A 21,189-nucleotide genomic window follows, 5' to 3' on the forward strand; every position below is an offset into this window, starting at 1 on the left:
CAGGGGTGATCGGATGAGAGGCACACCTACCTTTAGAGCCCCTGCTCTTGAATGCAAGTTCCTGTGCCCAACGTGCTGACGTCAAACAAACCCAAACACTGAAATTTGGAGCAGGAAAGGTTTACTGCCAAGAAAGGAGAGCAAGCAGCTCATGCGCTTCTTGACCCACTGGGGTCGGGGCAAAGAAAGGTGTTTTTATAGCAAAAGCGGGGTGAGGGCTGTGCGGTGTGCGCCTTTCCTCTGATTGGTTAGTGGTGAGGTCACAGGGCGGGGCTCCAGGCATCTAGGGCTCCCGCGAAGTTGCCGTCCTGCACGTGCCAGGGGGCCTGAGTTCCCGCGGAGGATGTTTTGGTGTCTATTTATATCTTGAGGAGGAACTGGGACTCAGTTTTACTGCTGCAGCTTCCTGATTGTTTTTCCTTTGTTTCGCGTTCCCTCTCTTCCCTAATTAGCAGCTGCCTGAATCTGCCCTTTGGAACTCAGGGCAGGTCGTGGAGGCTGAAGCCTTTTGCTACAAACCGGAAGCAGGGGCCACAGAAACCCTTTTGTACCCGGGAGGGGCCGGTGGGTTCTGCTCAGTTTCATTACCCCTTGGCAGCAGAGTGGAGAGAGCCGGTTGACAGAGTCACAGAGAACCCAGGGGACCAACCACTTTTCGCAGTTAGGAGGTCACTGGCCATCACTGAAGGTGTAGTTTCTGAGGACAGAGGAGGAGGGATGCGGACTAAAGTCTGAGCCGCAGGCGGCAGGCGGCATAGCAGGAATCTGCTGCCTGCTCCTCCACCCAGCGATCTGAGCCCTGCTCTGATGGTCACGCGTCTCCTGCTCCTCAGGTCCAAGGACGCTCGTTGTCTGCTTGGCGGTAGGCGTGCTGCCACAGGCTTGCTTTTGCATCTGACTGATGGTCCTGGGGGAGGCTCAGCTCTGAAGGGCCTGCTGTTCTACCTAGAGCCATGCGAATGCAGCAGAGACAAATGGACTCGCGTCGGGTTAGGGCAGGGGCCCCCCTCTGGTCTTGGAGCTGGACAGACACCAAAGCCTGGAGACCAAGGGCTGCCCCAGTAGGCCCTGCGGTGGAGAGGACGCTCAGCCCCCATGCCTGCTCTGGTTCTGAGGGTCCTAGTGCCTTTAGGACAGCCTGGCCTCAAGGGAGCAGCCTTCTCCTCTGCACTTCTCTGCGCCCCAAGGCGTTGTGCCTGCACACTTGTCACACACCTTCAGGGGAGCAGCCGTGCCAGGAATCTTCCGGGCTGGACCCTTGGCCTGACCACATCGGCTCCTAGGCAGCTCAACGCGGGGAGGAGGGACCGGGTACCAGGAGCTGAGGGACGGCGGCTTGAAAATTGACTTCACGGGTTCGGGTGAGGGGCGAAGGCGGGCGGGAATTAGGCCGAAAGGGAAGCCTAGTCAAAAAGGCAAAGAGGAAGAACAGACCCGGGCGGCGTGTGTCCTCCCGCGGAACCCGGCCGGCGGCCCGGGGGCGGGGCCTTGGGCGCCGGGGCGTGGCCGAGGCTGGGGGCGTGCCCCGGGCCGGGGGCGTGGCGTCGGGCGCCCTTCGCGGAAACACACCCGGCTCAGGGGACCGCGGGGGTCGCCGTCGGGGTAGCTGCGGGGCGCAGGGCCGGACTCGTGTGCGCCTGGCGAGCCCGGTGAGGCGGCGGGGTCCCTGGAGCTCCTGACGGGAGGGATCCGGGACCCGGGGCCCACTTGGGCGGGGATCTGGGGTCCAGGGCCCGCTCGGGGCAGGGGTCAGGGGTTTCGGACCTGTCGGTGCCGGCCTGGTCCACTGTGTTCCTCGGGGGTGGGCGGGGTTGACCGCGCTGCCCGCAGGCCGCCCGACGGCGTGCGTGATCGGCTTAAGGAAATCTGTCCATTTTCAGGGAAACGCGGGGCCTGGCTCTGGACACGGCCTCGCGCCCTCGGAAAGCCGAGCCTTTGTGCCCCTCCGGGGTCTTCCCTGCCTTCGGCGCGATGCGGCTCCCGGCCGGCCTCGGCGTCCTCTGCCTGGCGCTCTGCTGCCTGGGCGGCGCGCGCGAGCTCTGGAGGTGAGCTGCCTGGGGGGTGCGGGACCCGGGCGGCTGGGGGCTGGGGGGAAGCTGAGATTCTCCCAGGCGGCCGCACGCATTTTGTCCAGGTTCCTGTACGACCCTGGGAAGTTCCAAGTTCCTCCCTCCAGGCCTTCCTCCCCCGCCCCTGGTTCCCTCCTTCCACGCTCTCTCTTGCACTGAAAATCAGGGGTAAACAGGCTCTCCTGGAGGGGGTTCTCATTTTTGACCTTTTTTTTTTTTTTTTTTGTCTTTTTGTCTTTTGTTGTTGCTATTTCTTGGGCCGCTCCCGCGGCATATGGAGGTTCCCAGGCTAGGGGTTGAATCCGAGCTGTAGCCACCGGCCTACGCCAGAGCCACAGCAACGCAGGATCCGAGCCGTGTCTGCAACCTACACCACAGCTCACGGCAACGCCGGATCGTTAACCCACTGAGGAAGACCAGGGACCGAACCCGCAACCTCATGGTTCCTAGTCGGATTCGTTAACCACTGCGCCACGACGGGAACTCCTCATTTTTGACTTTTGTAGCCGGTCTTAGTACCGGGTTTTAAGGCCCTTCTGTTTCATTTGAGTAATGATCATATTAGTAGAAGTTTCATACTTCCTGCAGGAATGGGGCCGTTTTTCTTTTCCGCGAAGCACCATTGCTGTTTTAGTGTTTACTTTTATTTATTTATTTATTTTTTTGTCTTTTTGCTATTTCTTTGGGCTGCTCCTGCGGCATATGGAGGTTCCCAGGCTAGGGGTCGAATCGGAGCTGTAGCCACCGGCCTACTCCAGAGCCACAGCAACACAGGATCCAAGCCACGTCTGCAACCTACACCACAGCTCATGGCAACGCTGGATCCTTAACTCACTGAGCAAGGGCAGGGACCGAACCCACAACCTCATGGTTTCTAGTCGGATTCGTTAACCACTGCGCCACGACGGGAACTCCTCATTTTTGACTTTTGTAGCCGGTCTTAGTACCGGGTTTTAAGGCCCTTCTGTTTCATTTGAGTAATGATCATATTAGTAGAAGTTTCATACTTCCTGCAGGAATGGGGCCGTTTTTCTTTTCCGCGAAGCACCATTGCTGTTTTAGTGTTTACTTTTATTTATTTATTTATTTTTTTGTCTTTTTGCTATTTCTTTGGGCTGCTCCTGCGGCATATGGAGGTTCCCAGGCTAGGGGTCGAATCGGAGCTGTAGCCACCGGCCTACTCCAGAGCCACAGCAACGCAGGATCCAAGCCGCGTCTGCAACCTACACCACAGCTCATGGCAACGCTGGATCCTTAACCCACTGAGCAAGGGCAGGGACCGAACCCACAACCTCATGGTTTCTAGTCGGATTCGTTAACCACTGCGCCATGACGGGAACTCCTTTAGTGTTTACTTTTAAAGATAACATGACATTTCAGTTTTCCCAGAAAGTGTATTTTTTGAAAAAGAGCCCCACTGATGGAGAAGAAATCCATTGAAGTACAGAGTGTGTGTGGAGCCTTGCCTGGCCCGGCGGAGGGCCTGAGGCTGTAGAATGCGGCCACCGCCAACTGCCTCGTGACTCTGCCTCTGAGGGTTGGTCAGCCTGGCACGGTTTGGAGAACACGAAGCTGATTCAGCTCCCGACCCGAAGGACCTCACGGGTCAGCGGCCGTTCTCCCAGGCCCTTCTCCTCCTCCGAGGGGGCCTTTCTTTTTCACAGCACCGTCTCCTTTGCTTTGTTTGGAAGGATGTTTCTCTTACACGCTCCTTCGCCTGGCGGTAGCGGACATTGTGTCACAGACATCGTTGAGTCTTGACAGTTTTATTATGAATGACCTACAGTGACAGTGCATAATAATACAAGGTCTAACCTTTCTGGCCTCTGCCTAACCTTCCGGTTTCAGTTTCCCCCTATGTGAAATTCGGTTTTCTTTCTCTCTCTCTCTCTCTCTTTTTTTTTTTCGTCTTTTTAAGGCTACACCCTTGGCATATGGAAGTTCCCAGGCTATGGGTTGAATCTGAGCTGCAGCTGCCGGCCACAGCCACAGCAATGCCAGAGCTGACTCAGCTTGCGACAACGCCAGATCCTTAACCTGCTGAGCAAGGCCAGGGGTCACCGTCTCCAGCAGGGGCCCCGAAGCAGTGTCTGGTCTGTGACAGGCACTCAGTGTTCCCTGAATGAATGATGGTGTCAGTGGATGGATGAAGTAATTTTTCTGTAGCTCCTAAAAAGTTCTTGAGAAATAAGTTCCTTGTCTTTTAACAGTGGCGACCACGAGTGGAAAAAACTAATTATGGTTCACCACTGGCCTATGACGGTGTGCAATGTAAGTTCTGCCTGGAGGGGCCCCTGGATCCAAGAGACCTGTAAGGTGGAGGTTTGTGTGTGGCGTCCCCCCCGAGAGCCTCCCAGTCCATCCTGTGCAGGTCCTTCCTGGGGCCGTGACACAGCGCACAGACAGTGTGGCTCAGGCATCAGAAATGTACTCTCCCTGTTCTGGGGACTGACAGTCTCGAGACCAGGGCGTGGGCAGATCCCATCTGGAAGTGTTTTTTTTCGTCCTTTAAGGCCGCACCCACGGCACATGGAGGTTCCCAGGGAAGGGGTTGGAATCGGACCTGCGGCTGCTGGCCTCCACCACAGCCACAGCAACGCCAGATGCAAGCGGTGTCTGTGACCTGCACCACAGCTCACGGCAACACCAGATCCTTAACCCACTGAGCAAGACCAGGGATCGAACTCGCATCCTCATGGATCCTAGTCAGTTCCTTACTGCTGAGCCGAGAGACCCCTTCTGGAATTTTGCGGGAGGACGTGCTCCACGCCTTTTCCTGCTCCTGGAGTTGCCAGTGTCCCCCTTACAGACACAGTCGCTGCCCTGTCTCTGCGTGGTGCTCTTCGCTCTGTGTCTCTGCTTCTTAAAGGAAGCCCGGAGATGGCATTTAGGGCCACCTTCCTCCAGTGTGCCCTCCCCTCGACCCTGTTCCAATAACCGCATCTTCACAGGGTCTGGGTTAGGGCTTCACCATGTCCTTTGGGGACAGGTTTCACCCCACCGCAGGCCTGGCCTGTCTCCTCCCTCCGTCACTGCCAGGCTCAGGAAAATGTGTCCCCTGAGCCTTCCCTGTCCCCTTTGCTGTGCTGGCCCAGGTGGCGCCTCCTCTGCCTCAGCTTGGCTCCACCTGAGCTCTTGTGCTTGCCTCTGGGAGGGAGGGACCCGTGTGGGGACAGCTCTGGTCCTGGATGACCTGGGAGGTTTGCCTTCGAGGCCCGGGGTAGGGCGTGGGCACGTTCCTGCACCGACTAAATATGCCTGCGGTCCTGCCTTGATGCTTTAGAAATGCGATTGAACAAAATCAATTACTAGCAAAATACTGTTTGGGGATTAATTCCAGTCCAGGGGTCCTGGTCTTCCAGTGGAGACATCACCCTGGGAGCAGGGCCGTCACAGGCAGGGACAGGGCTGTCCTCAGCGCTCAGCACAGCCCGGCGGGCACACACCAGGGGCTGCTGAATACGTGCTGATGCGGGAAAGAAAGCTGCACCCGGACCCCCGTCACCCCTCAAAGGCTCGTCCAGGGCGCTGGTTGTAGCGCTGGGAGGAAACCCCTTGCCCGGTTGGCCTTGCCCTTCCGCAGCCTCAGCCCCGGGACAGGCCTGCCTGCTTTGGACGGTGGTTTCCTTGGGGATGGACGGGGCCTCTCGCTCTGATCCTGCCGCGGTCCAGCCTTCCCTGCACCCCACCCCCACCCCCTGCCCCGGCCTGTAGCTCCTCACAGCACCAGCCAGACCTGAATTTCCATCCACCCGTAAAAGCTGCCTCCCTACATCAAAGGGCGAGTCGAACAGGGAACGGGGAAGGCTTGCTGGGGCACAGGAGGCCTCCTCTGCTCCTCGCCAGACCTAGTGTCTGCCTTTTATGTGCTGACTCCTTGCGGGAGCCCCGCTTCTCACTCACTGCTGGGTAGCCCAGGTGTGTTTCCTAAGGGCTATTTGCTTTGGAAACACTCCATTTTAGCCAGATGATTTGAGGTCCCATAGATTTTATCTATGGGACGACTTCACTGCTGAGGTCTGCCCCGACCTTGGTGTTTTTGTGGACTCCAGATTTCAATACTTATTATTTTGCTGTTTTCTTTGGACCTGGTGCCTGAACAAAATGGAATTTTGCAGGGTTCTGTCAGCCTCTTGCTCTCATTCTTGATTAAGAAAAGTATCCGTGGGTCACTGTGGGTGCATCCATCCGATTGGTTTAATTTTAGGCACATAAGAAGAGCAAAAATAGCTTTTCCGTTCTGTTTTCTTAATTGTTTGAGGGTTGATCCACTCATTGCAAATACAACATCCAGCCCCCATGAGTAACCTCATGACGATTGCTGCAGTGCAGTTATTGTAAATGAGCACGGAATTACTTTGTGTTGGTCCCCTAGTGCATCTCGTTGATGTTTGCCGAAGAAAGCAAGGTTGCTGAGTGTCTTTAAGAAGCAACGAACCAGTTGCCTCTTGTCTTTTCTCCGCAGGAAGTTGCAAACAACTGTGAACACCCTCCGGATTACTGGACGATACACGGACTATGGCAAGTGCTCTGGGCATTTGAAACTTGACCAGCCCAAGAGGCTGGCTAACCTGGAACTCTGGCTCGAGCCTGGTCCCCATATGCAGCCTTGTGACTTCTGTTGGGAGGGCCATTCGACAGACCAGATCCTTATTTCAAAACATGTTTAGTCTTTCTGGCATAACCTTATTTCTCTTTGCATTGAGTTCTGCTTTGATAGCATAGTCACAGTCTGGTTGAAATATGCGTTTAAGGATTCTGGGTACCTTTCAGATGACTACGTTTCCATTTTCTTATTTTCTTCTTTTGGGGCCAGTTAGTAAATACCTAAAAATAAGTAAGTCAATATGTGTGTATTTCGCGTATGTAAGATGTGTCTGCATTGTGCCTGTTTTGCAGACATCCGAGTTCGTTTTTCTGGTTTTGCCTGCATTTCGTTTACTATTTGTTACGTGTACTCATGTTAAACTATGTTCATCGATTTGTGCAAAGGGATCGGCCTGGGCCCACTGCTTCAGGAGAGGAGGGTGTCTTGGCATTTGCTGTTCCTTCAGGGACAGGGGCAGCAGAAGGCAAATTTACCTGGGGCCTGAGGACCTGGCCTCACGCCCCTGTGCCCTGAGGCTCGTGGGCGACCTGGCCACTTTGGTCTCTGGGCCCTTTGCCTCTCTGGGGTTTCATGCCCTGGACTGTCTTCTCACTGGGGTGACTGTGCCCAGCGCTGCACAGCGCCGTCAGGTCCCTCAACCCTGGAGACAGGAGAGGGGTGTAGGGGGCAGGTGTGGTCCCTCATGAACCAAGCTGCACGTGAAGACAGAGTTGACACATCCAGAATTAGACACAGGACAGGCTCACAGCCGCAAGCAGGAGGGAGGGGAAAGCTGCTTGGATTTGAAGAGATCACACCGGCTGATCTTAAGTCACTATTGGGCGCTTTCCAAGCACATCACATGTGTTGTTCCATTAAGAGATGGAGACGGCATCATGCTGTTCTCCTGCCCTGATTGAGGGGAGTTTGGCCAATGACACAGAACCCAACAGAAAACCCCAGTGGCCCTGACTCTGGAGGGCCTCTGCTGGGGTGCTTGTTTTGCTGCTTCTGCCAGGAAGTGGGCTGCTGCTGCCTTGTGCCTGGAGGTTTGGAGAGAGCCTGGCCACCGACTGCTGTGTCTGGGCGGACTCCCTCAGCGGGTGGTGGTGGTGGGGGGTCCTGGCCAGAGCCCACCCTTCTCTTGTTCGCTACTGACCTTGTGCAGGTGCTTTCTCGGGCTGCTTGGAACCAGCCCAACCAAAACTAATCTCCCTTTATTTTTTCAATTTTAATTTCAAGGCCTGATAAAAGTGGAGAGTGTAACCGATCCTGGCCCTTTAACCCCGACGAGATCAAGGTATTTATCACCTCCGCAGAGCTGCAGGGTCTTAAGACGTAGTCACCAGGATCGAACCTGGTGCTCACTGCTATCTAGGACAGCCCCACAAATTAAATACGATTTGTGTTTAATTAAATCCTCCTCTGCCCTGGACCCAAAGGGCTGCAGTGGCTGTGAGCAAGCCGGCCCTGGCTCCAGCCCGAGGCCCGATACCCCCGGACGCAGGACGCTGGCCGGCTCGGCCTGCGCTCAGGCGCGTGTGCACAGCTCTGGCTTAGAGAAGAGCCAAGCCCCGGGCTGGCCTTTCGGGCTGTGGCGGGAGGGTGGGTTTCTCCGTGGGAGGGATGGGCTCTTCCAGGACAAAGCCTGGTGTTGCAGGGTAGCTCGTGGGACTGCGCTGGACCAGAGCTGGTAGCAGAATTTCTCTTTTGAGACTTTTTCCTTGTGTGTACACACGCGGGTGCACACGCGCGCGTGCACGTGTTCCCTTCTCTACCCTGGTCTGTCGCTAGTCGTCCTTCAGGGTAACTAGCATCTGGATTTACAGGGAAGTTTGCAGGATCACTGGGGTGTCCCTGATAATATGGAGTAGAATTAGGATTTGCTAGAATTCTGGACCATTTCCGAGGAATACACGAGCCCAGAAGCGTCAGGGTGATTAGTTCCAAACCCATCACGGGCTCTCGTCCAGGTGGCACTTTTTCCTCCTCTCTCCTGCCTGTGAGGACTCGGCTGTGAGCCGGGAGGCCCGAGAGACCAGGGCCCCGGAGGCTGGTGACCCCTCCTCCTCCGACACCCTTTTTTCTTCCCCACTCAGACTCCTGGTTAGAGTCTTGTGATTCCACAGTGGACTGGAGGTTAATTCACTCATAACAGGGTACTGAGTGCCAACAGTTTGCCAGGCGCCGTGCCAGGGCTGGAGGCACGGGGAGCAGTACCAGACGTGGCCTCGGGCCCGCCTCGCCTGCGGCCGGGCGTGGGGTGCTGGTGGTGCCAGCACATCACCGCGACGAAGGTGCCTGGAGGGAAACGGGCCGAGAGCTCCAGGCAGTGGCCTCCCCTGGGGAGGCGGACTGAGCTGGAATCCGACTTAAGCAGATGGGAGAGGCTGTGGCAGCAGCATGTGCAAAGGCCCTGGGGTAGCTTTTGAGAAATGGGGAGGAAGCCAGTGTGGCTGGGGGGCGAACAGTGAGCCCGGGTGGTGTTTAGTGCCAGGTCCTGCGGCGCCTTGTTTGCTGGATAAGAAGTGTTTCTCTGGATTAAAACCAGTGGGAAGTCATTGGAACATTCAAGCTGGGGAGTTTCTCAGGGTTGTCCTGCTGCCCTGTTGGGGGGAGAGGAGGTGTGGGGGAGGAGTGTGGAGGCTCCTGGGGCCCTGCAGGGACAGAGAGCTTGCGTAGACAGAGGCCGTGGGGCTGGGCATGGGTGGGGGTGCCCGGAAGCAGAGCGCCAGGACGGGCCTCGAGAGGAAGCGACGGGCAGGCCTGGGCTCAGCTAGGAGTGTATCAGGCCCCCTCCCTGCACAGGGCCGGGCTGGGTGGATGTATGATCGCAGGCCAGCTTGGGGCAGCTTGGGTCTGAAGTGCCCTGGAAACATCCAGGTGGGCTCAGTGCGTCAGGAGAGAGGTCTGAGCTGGAGGTGGACCTCAGCGTCGGCCCGGGGACAGTTAAGGAAAGCCTGGGAGCCGGGGTGTGAGGGCAGGGGGCGGGGGCAGGCGAAGAAGCAGAGGAGGCGGAGGAGGCCAGAGGGGAGCCCCCGGGGAGGAGAATCCCCAGGGTTTGGGAAGGGAAGGCTGTGGTCCCTTTGGATGGAGGACCTGCCACTCCGGGTAGGGAAGGGACAGGCAGGCCCCTTGTTGAGAACAGTGCTGCTTTCCCTGTTTTGTAGCGAGGCTCCAGTCTAGCGTGCATCCCGAACAAAAGTACCCTGCTTTGGGCAATAAATTATGTCGTCACCCAACCCCCCAAGGCTGCTGGGGGCCGAAGCCAGATTGTGGCAGGTGGGAGATGGGAACGGGGGGTGGGCAGCTTCCTGAGGGATGTCGGCTGCTGGGAGAAGGTGGGCTGCACCGGGGCGGGAAGGGGCTGGGGTTAAACTGCTGACGAGGTGATGGCAAGGATCCGGAACTGTGGGAGTGGCGGCGGGCAGGAGGCAGTGAGGCCATCCTACGAGGGTCTGTACACCTTTCTTTCTTTCTTTTTCTTTTTAGGGCCACACCTGCGGCATATGGAAGTTCCCAGGCTAGGGTCGAATTGGAGCTGCAACTGAGGCCTATGCCACAGCCACAGCAATGCTGGATCCAAGCTGCATCTGCAGCCCATGCAGCAGCTTTGTGGCAACACCCAATCCTTAACGCACAGAGCAAGGCCAGGGATAGACCCCCCGTCCTCCCAGACTGAGTCAGGTTCCTAACCCGCTGAGCCACAACGGGAACTCCAGAGCTTATGTTTTCAAACACGATGACCCAGATTTCACTCCTCGCTGTGCTGCAGGAAACAGTGCGTGCAAAATAAACGCAGCATCCACTTGCTCGCCAGAGTCAGGCTCAGGGCCTCCGTTTATCGAGTGCCCCCTGTAGGCTCTGAGTCGTCAGCTCCTGCGCGGATGTATCACGTTGCTCTTCTCACTCCAGGGCCTTTTGCCGGACATGAGGCTCTACTGGCCCGACGTGCTCCACTCATCTCCCAACCACAGCGTCCACTTCTGGTGAGTCGGAATCTCAGGTCCTTCGGGAGCGGGACGCCCGGGCCGGGGAGCTTCCGAGCTGTTCCTGATGGAACCGCAGAGCGCAGGGGACAGCCTGTGGAGCCTGTCTGGGTGCTTCTCTCCAGTGGATGAGAAACGGGGGCGGCAGCCCTTCCTGTGTAAGCGCGTCTTTATCACACTCCTTCGTTCGTCCTAACGTTACTCATTTTCTCCCTCGCTCCAGGGTGGCAGTTCCTAATTCCCATGACACCAGAGCTTGGCCTAAGGGATTAGTTTAACTTGGCCGTATTTTTGTGTAGAGTCTGCGGGAACGGTTAAATGTGGGGACGCAAAATGGAAGGACAGTGACGTCTGTCCTCTTGGCTCGCTGCGGTTCGGCGTGAGGTTCCACTCAAGCGAGCGCTCGGGGCAGGAAAGTGGTTTAGGGCTGGTCGGGCTGGACCTGGAGGCTGCCGTCACCCCTTCGGTAGAAGAGAGAGGCGCCCCATGAAAGTTGGGGAGAGGAACGGTTCAGGCCGCGTTGCTTTCCCTGTGTTGCTTGTGTTCTAGAAAACGGTTTCCAAATAGCTTATGGCCTTAAAGAGTTAAAACAGGGAAAATCAATGTTAGCACTTGAGAGCATCCTTCGGAATAGAGCAGCCTTTGGTAACTAAGGAAACAAATTAGAGCCTTTCCAGTGGTTCCGGTGCTCTGTGACAGTCAGTCGGGGTATTTGGCCGAGAAATACATCAGTAAACAGACACAAAGACCGGCTGTGAGCCGGCCTTGAACATTTGATCAGCCGGTGTGGGCAGAGCGCACGTTCTTTTTCTGTTCCGATAGAGAAAAAAGGACGTCCGGCTTCACGATGGTCGTTCAAGTCCACCCTTAGAAGCGGTCGTAAAGGAGGAAGGTACATGTCCCGCCCTGGTGCCTCCTGGAGCTCCCGAGTGCGGCGCGGGTGTGGGGACGCGCACGTGGCCCGCCGCGTTTGCCCCGTTACTGCCCTTGGGCCGCCGTCGCCCAGGCCACCTTACTGTGCGAGTGGCAAAGCATCGACGGAGGCGCCCCGGCCTCTCCTGTCCCGAAGGGGGGACTCCCATCAGAAAGCTCTTCTCGGAGTTCCCGTCGTGGCGCAGTGGTTAACGAATCCGACTAGGAACCATGAGGTTGCGGGTTCGATCCCTGCCCTTGCTTAGTGGGTTAAGGATCCGGCGTTGCCGTGGGCTGTGGTGTAGGTCGCAGACGCGGCTCGGATCCCGCGTTGCTGTGGCTCTGGGGTAGGCCGGTGGATACAGCTCCGATTCGACCCCTAGCCTGGGAACCTCCATATGCCACAGGAGCGGCCCAAGAAATAGCAAAAAGACAAAAAAAAAAAAAAAAAAAAGAAAAAAGAAAGCTCTTCTTGGTGGTCTCACGGGGGAATCAGGTGTGCCGCCTAGGGGGTCTTGGTGTTACCTGGCGCTCCAGATGATTCCTGGGCGGAATCGCTCAGCATAATCAGGGCTCTCGACAAGTGCTGTGTACACCCCCCTCTGCAAAGTAGGATGTGTGTGGGGTTTTTGATTCTCCTAAGAAAAAGAACGAGAATTCGGTGACGCCCAGATTGGCGATGCCACCTCGCTGTCGGGGGCGGGGACGGGCCTGGGCCCCTGAGGAACGGCTGCCTCCTTCCGTCCCCGAGACAGGCCAGGCGGGACGTCAGCTTACGGCCGTGCTGGAGGCGAGGCCGTAGTCGCTTCTGCCTGGTGGCTGACGATTTTGTGTCGAGTGGAAGGTGTCCAGGTCCAGATGACTCCATGTTCGGACCGCAGTAACGTCAGCCCTGTGACACACTCTTAGCCCTACCGTCTCTGGAGCTAAATTTGGCCCAAGAACAGCAACAGTCGGTATTTACTGAGTAGTTATTACGAGCCCGGAACGGTTGGGCTGCGTGTGCTTCAGCCCCTGACGTGCCCGACACCCCTGCCATAGGTTCTGGACGTCCCGTTCCTGCTCCTCAGACACTCAGCCACCTGCAGGTCAGGTCACATGCTCAGTGAGCTGGAAAGAACCCCCTTTCTGGACTTCACAGAATTTAGAAAGTTATCAAGTATTGGACTCCGGAAACTATTCCAGATGAAGAAAGTTAGTTATTTCCCTGTTTTTTACCTTCCCTCACGGTTTTCTCAGGTCCGAGAGACCTGTAACTCCGAGCCGTGGCAGTTGCTTAAAGCTGGCACTCTGGGCGGGGCTCCCAGAGAATGGGTGCACGCGGCTCCCATTTCCGTGGTACTGCGCATGGGTGCCCTTTGAACGCACGAATGCTATTTCTTACACCTGCACGAATTAATCGCTGATAAAGCCAAGGAAAGCTGACATCTGTTTTCTTCTCCCGCGCTGCCGTGGCGAACCTCTGAATCGACTAGTTGTCAGTCAGTGTGAAGGCGGGGAGGAGGTATGTTTAGCATCTGGGTCCATGGCGGCCCAAGGCGGGGGACGGGCCCGAGTGCGGGGCAGGGCCAGGGGCAGGTCAGGGCAGCCTGCCTGGGCGGCAGTGAAGCTGGGGTCCTAGCTAGCCCCTCTGGGCCTCGGTTTCCTCATTTCTCAACCCCTAATGTTTTCTCCTTGCAGAGCTGTGAGAATCAAATGGAGAATGAGCGAATGTCTTGTGAAACTTTAGTCTTCAGTAAGATGTGAGGCCTTATTATCAGCAGCAGCGTTTTTCTTGAATGCAGATTTACTGCAGGTTGGCAGACCTCTGGCTGGGCTGCTGTTTTAGTTCAGTTGTCCGCATAGACGGACGTCTGAGACGTGACGGTCGGTGAGCAGAGGTGCCGGTGGGGAACAGGCCTCAGGCATCCCTGTGATGGGTGACTCTGCCTCTCGTGTGCCAGCTCTTTTGCTGCTGCCGTGAGATGCCCTGGCTGTAAGGGCCTGGCTTTCCGGGAGGACAGCCGGTGCCGTGTGAGTCTGTGGGTGCCTGAACAAAGGTGTCTTCTTTTTTCCTCGCTTGGGCGTGTCAACCGCGGAGTGAATCTGAGCCGATCAGCAGAGGAATCCCGCAGGAAAGGTGACGGGCAGCCTTGAAGGTGGTGCTGTGCTCAGCGGGGCCTCGGTCCCTTGTGTGGGGCTTTGCGTAGTTGCCTGAATTGAGATGAGAAACTCCCACTTTCTGGAAGAAGCCGCAGGGGAGACCCTGCAGCTGGAGGAGCCCGTGGGGACGTTTTGTTCGGAGCTGATTTCGTGACGCTCCAACCAGAGACCTGACCTAAACATCCTTGCAGGAGGCACGAGTGGGAGAAGCACGGCACCTGCGCTGCCCAGCTGGATGCCCTCAATTCCCAAAGGAAATACTTTGGCAAAACTCTGGATCTGTATAAGGAGCTTGCTCTGAACAGGTGGGTGACTTGGGCTGGTAGCTTGCCTCCCACACCCCCTCTCGCAGGTCACCCCAGCCCCTGAGGTGAGTGGGACAGGAGTCATGGACCTGGGAACCGGCGGGCAGAATCACCCCTGAGAGACCCTCCCAGTGAGCCTTTCCCAGTCACTGGGGGGACCAACACCCACCCCCCCAGTAGACTCAGAGGCCCGGGGCTCTGAAGGCGCATGGGCCTCAGGGGGACGAGATTAACTGTGGCGCTTCTTCCTGCTGCGGTTTGATAGACGCGAGCCGCCTCAGCTAGACCTGCACGTCGGGGACCTCGGATCTTTGCTCTGGTGCTCGGGCAACAGCGGGGGCTGGGTGCTGGGCGAGCCCTTGAACCCCAGGAATGACCCGGCCCCAGGGAGCCCGCCCCTCGCTCAGCCCTGGAGACTCGTGAACCCCAGTGAACCCCAGTGGGGGCCCGGGGTGGGGGGAAGGGGGCGGTCAGGATGTGCAGGCAGCTCTTCCCACCACCTCCGCGCTCGTCGTAAACTGAAACTAGGCTGAGGGCCTGGCAGCAGCTGACACAGCTGGTGAAGGCCAAGTGGAGCTGTTCCTGCAAGAAGTGCAACTGGGAGCCGCAGCTCTTGGGCAAGAGGGCGCCAGATGGGTTCCTGGCACCCCGAGTGGGAGCCCCCCGCCCCGCCCCGCGTGGGTGGCTCATAGGGTGGAGTCCCTGCCCCAGAGACCGTCCCTTCCCGCACCTGCTGAGTGATGAGCCCGCCTGGGAATAGAATGTCTTGCTAAAAACTATGTAGAACCGTCAGAGAAATCCCATTCTTTCCCGGTTTCTCCCAGGAAAATCTAAAACCTTAGTCCTCACAAAATTAAATTAAAATTGACTCAAAACTTTAAAATCCCTTATACTTTCCTCTATGTCATCAACCATTACTAATTGTCTTTTTCTCAGAGGTAAGCCTGTCAAATTATCACAAACTAGCAGTTTTTTCTTTACTTTGGATATGAAGGTAGCAGACCTGCAAAAACGCAGAATATCCAGACCCAAAGACCTCGGATTTCCCACAGATGTGGCCGGGGGTTGATGTCAAACTCATCTTTTCTTTTTTTCTTTCTTTTTTTTCTTTTTTTTTTTTTTTTTTTGGTCTTTTTCTAGGGCTGCACCCGCGGCATTTGGAGGTTCCCAGGCTAGGGGTCAAATCGGAGCTGCAGCCGCCGGCCTACACCAGAGCCACAGCAACGCCAGATCCTTAACCCACTGAGTGAGGCCAGGGATGGAACCCACAACCTCACGGTTCCTAGTCGGATTCATTAACCGCTGAGCCACGAGGGGAACTCCTGGTCTGAGCTTTTTAAGTGTGGTCTATAAAATTTAGTTAATTTACCATATCATCGTTTGATCAGGATTCACTCGAGCTGGTTAAAACCCTGTGCTTTAGGAAATGATTCGAGGCTCTAGGTATTAAAAATTTGACCAAGTGCAGGGATTTTAGGATGAGCCTAGAATCCAGAATCAATTGCTGACCATCTTCTAGAACAGGTGTGGTGGCTGGGTGGTCATGTGGAGCCAGCTCCCTTTGGTAGTGGCCAGCGGATCCTTGCTGAGAGGCTGGGTGCTGGAAAGAGGCCCGGATCAGACCTGGGAGTGCGGGGGTGAGGGGAACGCGGGACCACTCCAGCGCCATTTATTTGCTGCCCTGGCCAACAGTGTTATTGCTCAAGCTAAGAGAAAATATACACTTAATTTTTGCTATGAAATATGGTAAAAACAAGAAAGGAAAATAGACCTTCATTATATAATATGTGTATTTTTTACTTTGAATTTTAGCACGCTCCAAAAGCTGGGGATAAAACCATCCATCAGTTACTACCAGGTAAGTCTTGCTTTCAGCTTCTTCTCAAATGTGTGTCTGCTAACTGGGGACACCCTGCTGAGCGCAAGCGTCACTTCAGCCTGAGAGCTACGCTCGCGTATTAAAGTGACCCAAACCAGCCCCCCACCCCCCGCTCGACTGTAGCATTTCTTTTTTTTTTTTTGTCTTTTTGTCTTTTGTTGTTGTTGCTATTTCTTGCGCCGCTCTCGCGGCATATGGAGGTTCCCAGGCTAGGGGTTGAATCGGAGCTGTAGCCACCGGCCTACGCCAGAGCCACAGCAACGCGGGATCCGAGCCATGTCTGCGACCTACACCACAGCTCAGGGCAACGCCGGATCGTTAACCCATTGAGCAAGGGCAGGGACCGAACCCACAACCTCATGGTTCCTAGTCGGATTCGTTAACCACTGCGCCACGACGGGAACTCCGACTGTAGCATTTCTAAATGGGCCTGATGTGAAGTTTTGATCCTGTACCTTTGGAGGATAAAGTGAAGGCTGCTTGGGCGACTTTGAAGCGGGTTCGTGGTTCCATGGCGAGAAGTGTGTTCTGGGGTCTGGAAGGCGGGTAGGATGTGCAGTGCTGGAAAGCCGAGTTGTAGGGTAGGTTGAGGGAGAACATGAAAGTTTGTTGTTGTAACTGTGGTTCGTAAAACTGGAAGTTTAAGCATGACCGATCCCATTGGCTGGTGGCCGACACGGAAGATAGACATCCCCCCAGGGTGGCCCGTTTGTGTCAGCAGTTGTTGGCGCACAGCCAGGTCACTCCTGGCATCAGTGGCCATCCGACCGAGGCCTGAAGCCTCTGCTCTCGGGCCTTTTCTGGGGCGAGTTTGCCAACTATCGCTCTCAGGAACCAGTCAGGTTCTTGGAGACAGTTTTCATGTTCGTCGTAGGTGTGGATTTAGAAAAGGCTGAAAGTCACTGCTTTTAATTGTTTGTTTTTTTATCACGGCTGCACCCGAGGCATATGGAAGTTCCCAGGCTGGGGGTCAAATTGGAGCTACAGCTGCCAGTCTATACCACCGCTCATGTCAACGACGTATCCTTAACCCACTGAGCAAAGTCAAGGATCAAACCTGCATCCTCATGGGTACTAGTCGGGTTCTCAACCCCCTGAGCCATGATGGAAACTCCTGAAAGTCACTGCTTTTAGCGCTTGTGGGTTTCCAGTACCACGGCTGGATACTGAGCCATTGTTTGCGAAACAAATAAACATTTGCGTCTTTGCGCTGTGTATCCGCTGTCTCCCTCCCTCCTTGGAGAGTCGGGACGGAGGGCTCCGTGCCCCTCGGGTGGGAAGGTCAGCTGCCCTTTGACGTCCTTCCAGGAGGCAGTAAGGCAGCGTTTGCAGGGCCCTTCAGCCTTCATCTGGACTCAGGTTTAAGAGGATAAGGGGAACATGTTCGCACTTCTTGCCCAGAGCTGACATCAGCGATCGGAAAAGCAACAGTGCAGCACATTTTCCCCGCGCCAAGGCCCTTGGGTGCCCAGGCTCAGGCAGCGGGGGTGGGTGGGTGGGGTGGTGACCTCTGACCTCCTAGCATCCGGCTCGCAGGCCCTGGGAGGAGAGAATGGAGCCCGGCAGAGCAGCTTGCAGGGGTCACAGGCTGAGGGTGGAGCCCGGCGTGGCGTTCTGTCCCTCGGGCCAGGGGGCCCTTCCTCCCCAGCTCTTCGTTGGGCCATGAGTGGGGCTGGGGGAGGTGACGCTGCTGCTGGTCCCGAGTGGATGGAGCAGCGCTGTTCTCTCTCTCCGTGGAGTCCCCTGTCTCACGAACATTCTCTTTCAGATTTCAGATATTAAGCATGCCCTGGTCGGTGTGTACGGAGTGGTGCCCAAAGTCCAGTGTCTTCCACCCAAATCGGTCTGTCGGTGATGTTCTGTCTCCCTTTCTGTCTGCCGAGAAGTCAAGCTCCGCTTCCCTTAGAGCTTTGTGCTCTCCGTGGACGTCCCGGGGACAGAGATGTGTGTGTGTGTGTGTGTGTGTGTGTTCTGAAATAAGAGATTGCTCTCTGACGCCGTGCTAGGATAGGGCCTGTTTTCTGGCAGCTTCTCATCGGGGGGACGAGCAGTAGGGAGAATGCGATGTGGGTACATCTACCAAGTTAAACACTCCCAGGCTCTCCACTGTCATTCGGAGTCATTTCAGTTGTAGCCACCTGTCCAATTTCAGATGAGTTGCAGTTTCTAATGTCAGCTGATAAAGTCTTGAATTCAGTTAGCAGTAGGGTGCTGCTTACCTGCTTATCTGCCGAGGCCGCCTCTCCTCCCGGTAAACCTGTGCCGTGTGTGTGGCTGTGTCTGGGGTCCCTGTACTCAAGCTGCCAGGCTGGCACAGGGAAGGCTCTGGGCGGTGACCACAGCTGTCCCTCTGGGGCCCTGGCCCCAGTTCAGCGTCAGAGAAAGGGACTTGCTTCTGGAGCATGGATCCGAGGTCTGGACCACCTCTTTTGTTTCGTTTTGCTTTTAAGTTCCAGAATTGGCTGATCATAGAACCGTGCTGATGATCTGGCCTGAATCCCAACTTGTCCCTGCTTCCTTCCGTAGGGCGAGAAGGTGCAGACCCTCGGGCAGATAGAGCTGTGCCTGACCAGGGACCTGCAGCTGCAAGACTGTCCAGAACCCGGGGAGCCGGCGCCCCAGAGGCGGGAAGCAGGGCCAGGAGGGACCCCGATCCTGGGGCTGGAGATCTGTGAGGACGGCCCGGTCTTTTACCCGCCCCCCAAAGAGACCAATCACTGAAAGAGTCTGCATTTTGAAAATCAAGAGATGATGGGAAATCACCGCTTTTTACAAAGCAGCTCACAAGTGAAATCTGTTAACGGCCTTCGCTACCTAAGCCTGCTCTGTTGGGTTCTTTTCTGCCTTGATTGTCGTGGTGCAGGTACAAATGGCGCGAACACTGGCTACGCTGAAAGGGAGGAGAGCCCCCCACCTGATGGCTGCTTTGTGCTTGGAATCAAGCTTCTGGTTTTCTTTTTTCCTCCTCTCTCGCTCCCTGGAAGACAAGCAGGCACCCTTGGCCTTTGGGCCAGTGGTCCAGGTCCAGACGAACTCCCCTGTATCCCTCGGCCAGCTGCCTTCTTGCTCTGAGTACATGTCGGGGGGATGTTGGGACTGACGCCCAAGCAGGAGTCAGGCGACTTGGAGTGGGGCTGACAGCTCCTGTTCCACTTTCACCCGCCAGCACCGCCGTGCCTGGGCATGGGTGTACCCTCTGAGGGCCCTGGTGCTGGCAGGGGAGTTGCTCTGGGTCCGGGGGCTGTAGGCTTCTTCTCTCTTCTCGCCAGAGGAAGTCTGGGGGTAGGACTGAGTGCCAGCCAGCATCCCCCACCCCCAGCCCGTGGGCGTTCTTCCCCATGGGCCGGAAATCCTGCAGGTCAGCCTCTAGCAGCTTCCCCTTCCTTTCTGTCAGAAGGAAGCATCAGTACCCAGAATGCTGTGGCTGCCCTGGCCCCAGGGGCAAGGCTGCACCCTCGGGCAGTGAGGCCAGCTGATGCACCCAGGCTCAGCTGCGCTGCTGCAGGCATCATCCTACCTGCCAGATGGCATTTCACCTGTAAAAGGAGCATCCCTGCTGGTCTGTGAATGGACTTCCCCTACTTTATTAAAACTGCTTTTCACGTTCTTTCTCCCTGGTCTCTGCCCTTCTTTTTTCAAATGTTTTTAGCTGCGTGGGCTAAAATATGACCCCAACACTAGTCTTCATCAGGTCAGTATTGCCCGTTTTTATTCAACAATCACTTGGAGTTCCCTTATGGCACAGTGGGTTAAGGACATAGTGTTGTCACTGCAGTGGCCTGGGTCGCGTTTGGCTGCTCGTCTCTGCACTTTCGAGCAGACCTTGCCCGGTTGCCACCTGCTCACTGGCCGGTCAACCTCTAAGGCAATGAGGAAGGAGAGCTTGGAAGCATCTCAGCACAGGTGAAACTTATGCAACGCAGTGGCTTGATGTGGTTGGGGCCTGGGGGCTTCTTAGGTCTAAGGTTGTCCTTTTGTCACTTCTGCCTTTGCATAATGTTGCTGAAACTCCGTCTCTGTCCACCGGTGCGGAATAGAAAGGCAGAGGCAGGGGTAAAGGAGAAAAAGAGAGCTTTTGTTGCTTTGCCAGGCGAGGGAGGCCACAGCAGGCTCAGGCCTTAAAGACTGTGCCCCCCATCGGGAAGAACTGTGGGGAGTTTTATGGGAAAAGGGAGAAAACCAGGTTTTCAGATAGGCATCAGGATGGACGCGAACATGCGTTCTTCTGTCTTTGGGGGAATCTTAGTCATCAGAGCGGAGCCAGGAGGTCTCGGCCTGAGCGCGATGGTGGGCTTCTGGGTTGTTGCCCAGAAGACAGTAGTCGCGACAAGGGCACATTGATCAGAGATTACAGCAAACTGGGAAAGTCCTAAAAAAAATCATGTGCTAATAATCTTTCATTTTTATTATTATTTTTTTGTCTTTTCTAGGGCCGCTCCTGTGGCATATGGAGGTTCCCAGGCTAGGGGTCTAATCAGAGCTGTAGCCACCGGCCTATACCACAGCCACAGCAGTGCAGGATCCAAGCCACATCTGCGACCTACACCACAGCTCACGGCAACCCCAGATCCTTAACCCACTGAGCAAGGCCAGGGATCGAACCCACAACCTCATGGTTCCTAGTCAGATTCATTAACCACTGAGCCATGACGGGAAGTCCAATCTTTAACCCATGGGCAATTGTGCTCAGGGTGCCTAATCTTTAGCTTAGGGTGATTGTGTTAGGGTGTAACTAAGCCGGGGAGAAGGACAAGGAAGGACCCTAAGCTGTTCAGTTTTAAAGTATTCATTTCTTTCTTTCTTTCTTTTTTCTTGGTCTTTTTAAGGCCACAGCCACAACATCTTGGGATCTGAGCTGTGCCTGCGACCTACTCTGCAGCTCACAGCACCGTTGGATCCTTAACTCCCCGGGCGAGGCCATGGATCGAACCCACATCCTCATGGGTCCTAGTGGGGTTCGTTACTGCTGAGCCACAACGGGAACTCCTCAAAGGTTATAGGTTTAAACGTTCGTTCTGGGATACTTCAATTTTCTTTTTCAAGGAGACCACTTGCACACACTGCACAGAGTCTTCACGCAGACTTAACGCGCTAGGGTGCAAACAGACCTTCCCGAGTACCAGACCAAAGCAAAAGGGACACAGCACGCAGGGAAAGAGCCAGCACGACATGACCTGCAGTCCCTGCAACAGGATGGGAGGGACAGAGACCAAACAGCCGTACAGGTGCGTGTGAACAGACTCCACTTGTGCACTGGCTCAAAAGCCAATCCTAGCTCCACGGTGTGTGAGAGAGACACATCTGA

General features: G+C 55.8%; 1 protein-coding gene across 1 annotated transcript; it reads left to right on the forward strand.

Moving 5' to 3' along the window:
- Positions 1,434–19,495, forward strand: RNASET2 (ribonuclease T2). The gene is made up of 10 exons (XM_001928085.5): positions 1,434–1,649; positions 1,881–2,045; positions 4,280–4,340; positions 6,535–6,590; positions 7,900–7,957; positions 10,573–10,646; positions 13,892–14,005; positions 15,818–15,863; positions 17,653–17,727; positions 18,411–19,495. Exons 2-10 carry the CDS (start codon positions 1,972–1,974, stop codon positions 18,603–18,605), a joined length of 753 nt encoding a protein of 250 aa, XP_001928120.2. The 5' UTR covers positions 1,434–1,649; positions 1,881–1,971; the 3' UTR covers positions 18,606–19,495.

This window comes from Sus scrofa, chromosome 1, assembly GCF_000003025.6.
Source record: "Sus scrofa isolate TJ Tabasco breed Duroc chromosome 1, Sscrofa11.1, whole genome shotgun sequence".
Lineage (NCBI taxonomy): Eukaryota > Metazoa > Chordata > Mammalia > Artiodactyla > Suidae > Sus > Sus scrofa.

Excerpts from the sequence above, each read along its gene's own strand:
- RNASET2 (XM_001928085.5), top strand. The coding sequence starts at position 1,972 with ATGCGGCTCCCGGCCGGCCTCGGCGTCCTCTGCCTGGCGCTCTGCTGC. Across the intron at positions 4,341-6,534 it reads GGCCTATGACGGTGTGCAAT|GAAGTTGCAAACAACTGTGA; the intron begins GTAAGTTCTGCC and ends TTTTCTCCGCAG. Across the intron at positions 15,864-17,652 it reads CATCCATCAGTTACTACCAG|ATTTCAGATATTAAGCATGC; the intron begins GTAAGTCTTGCT and ends ATTCTCTTTCAG.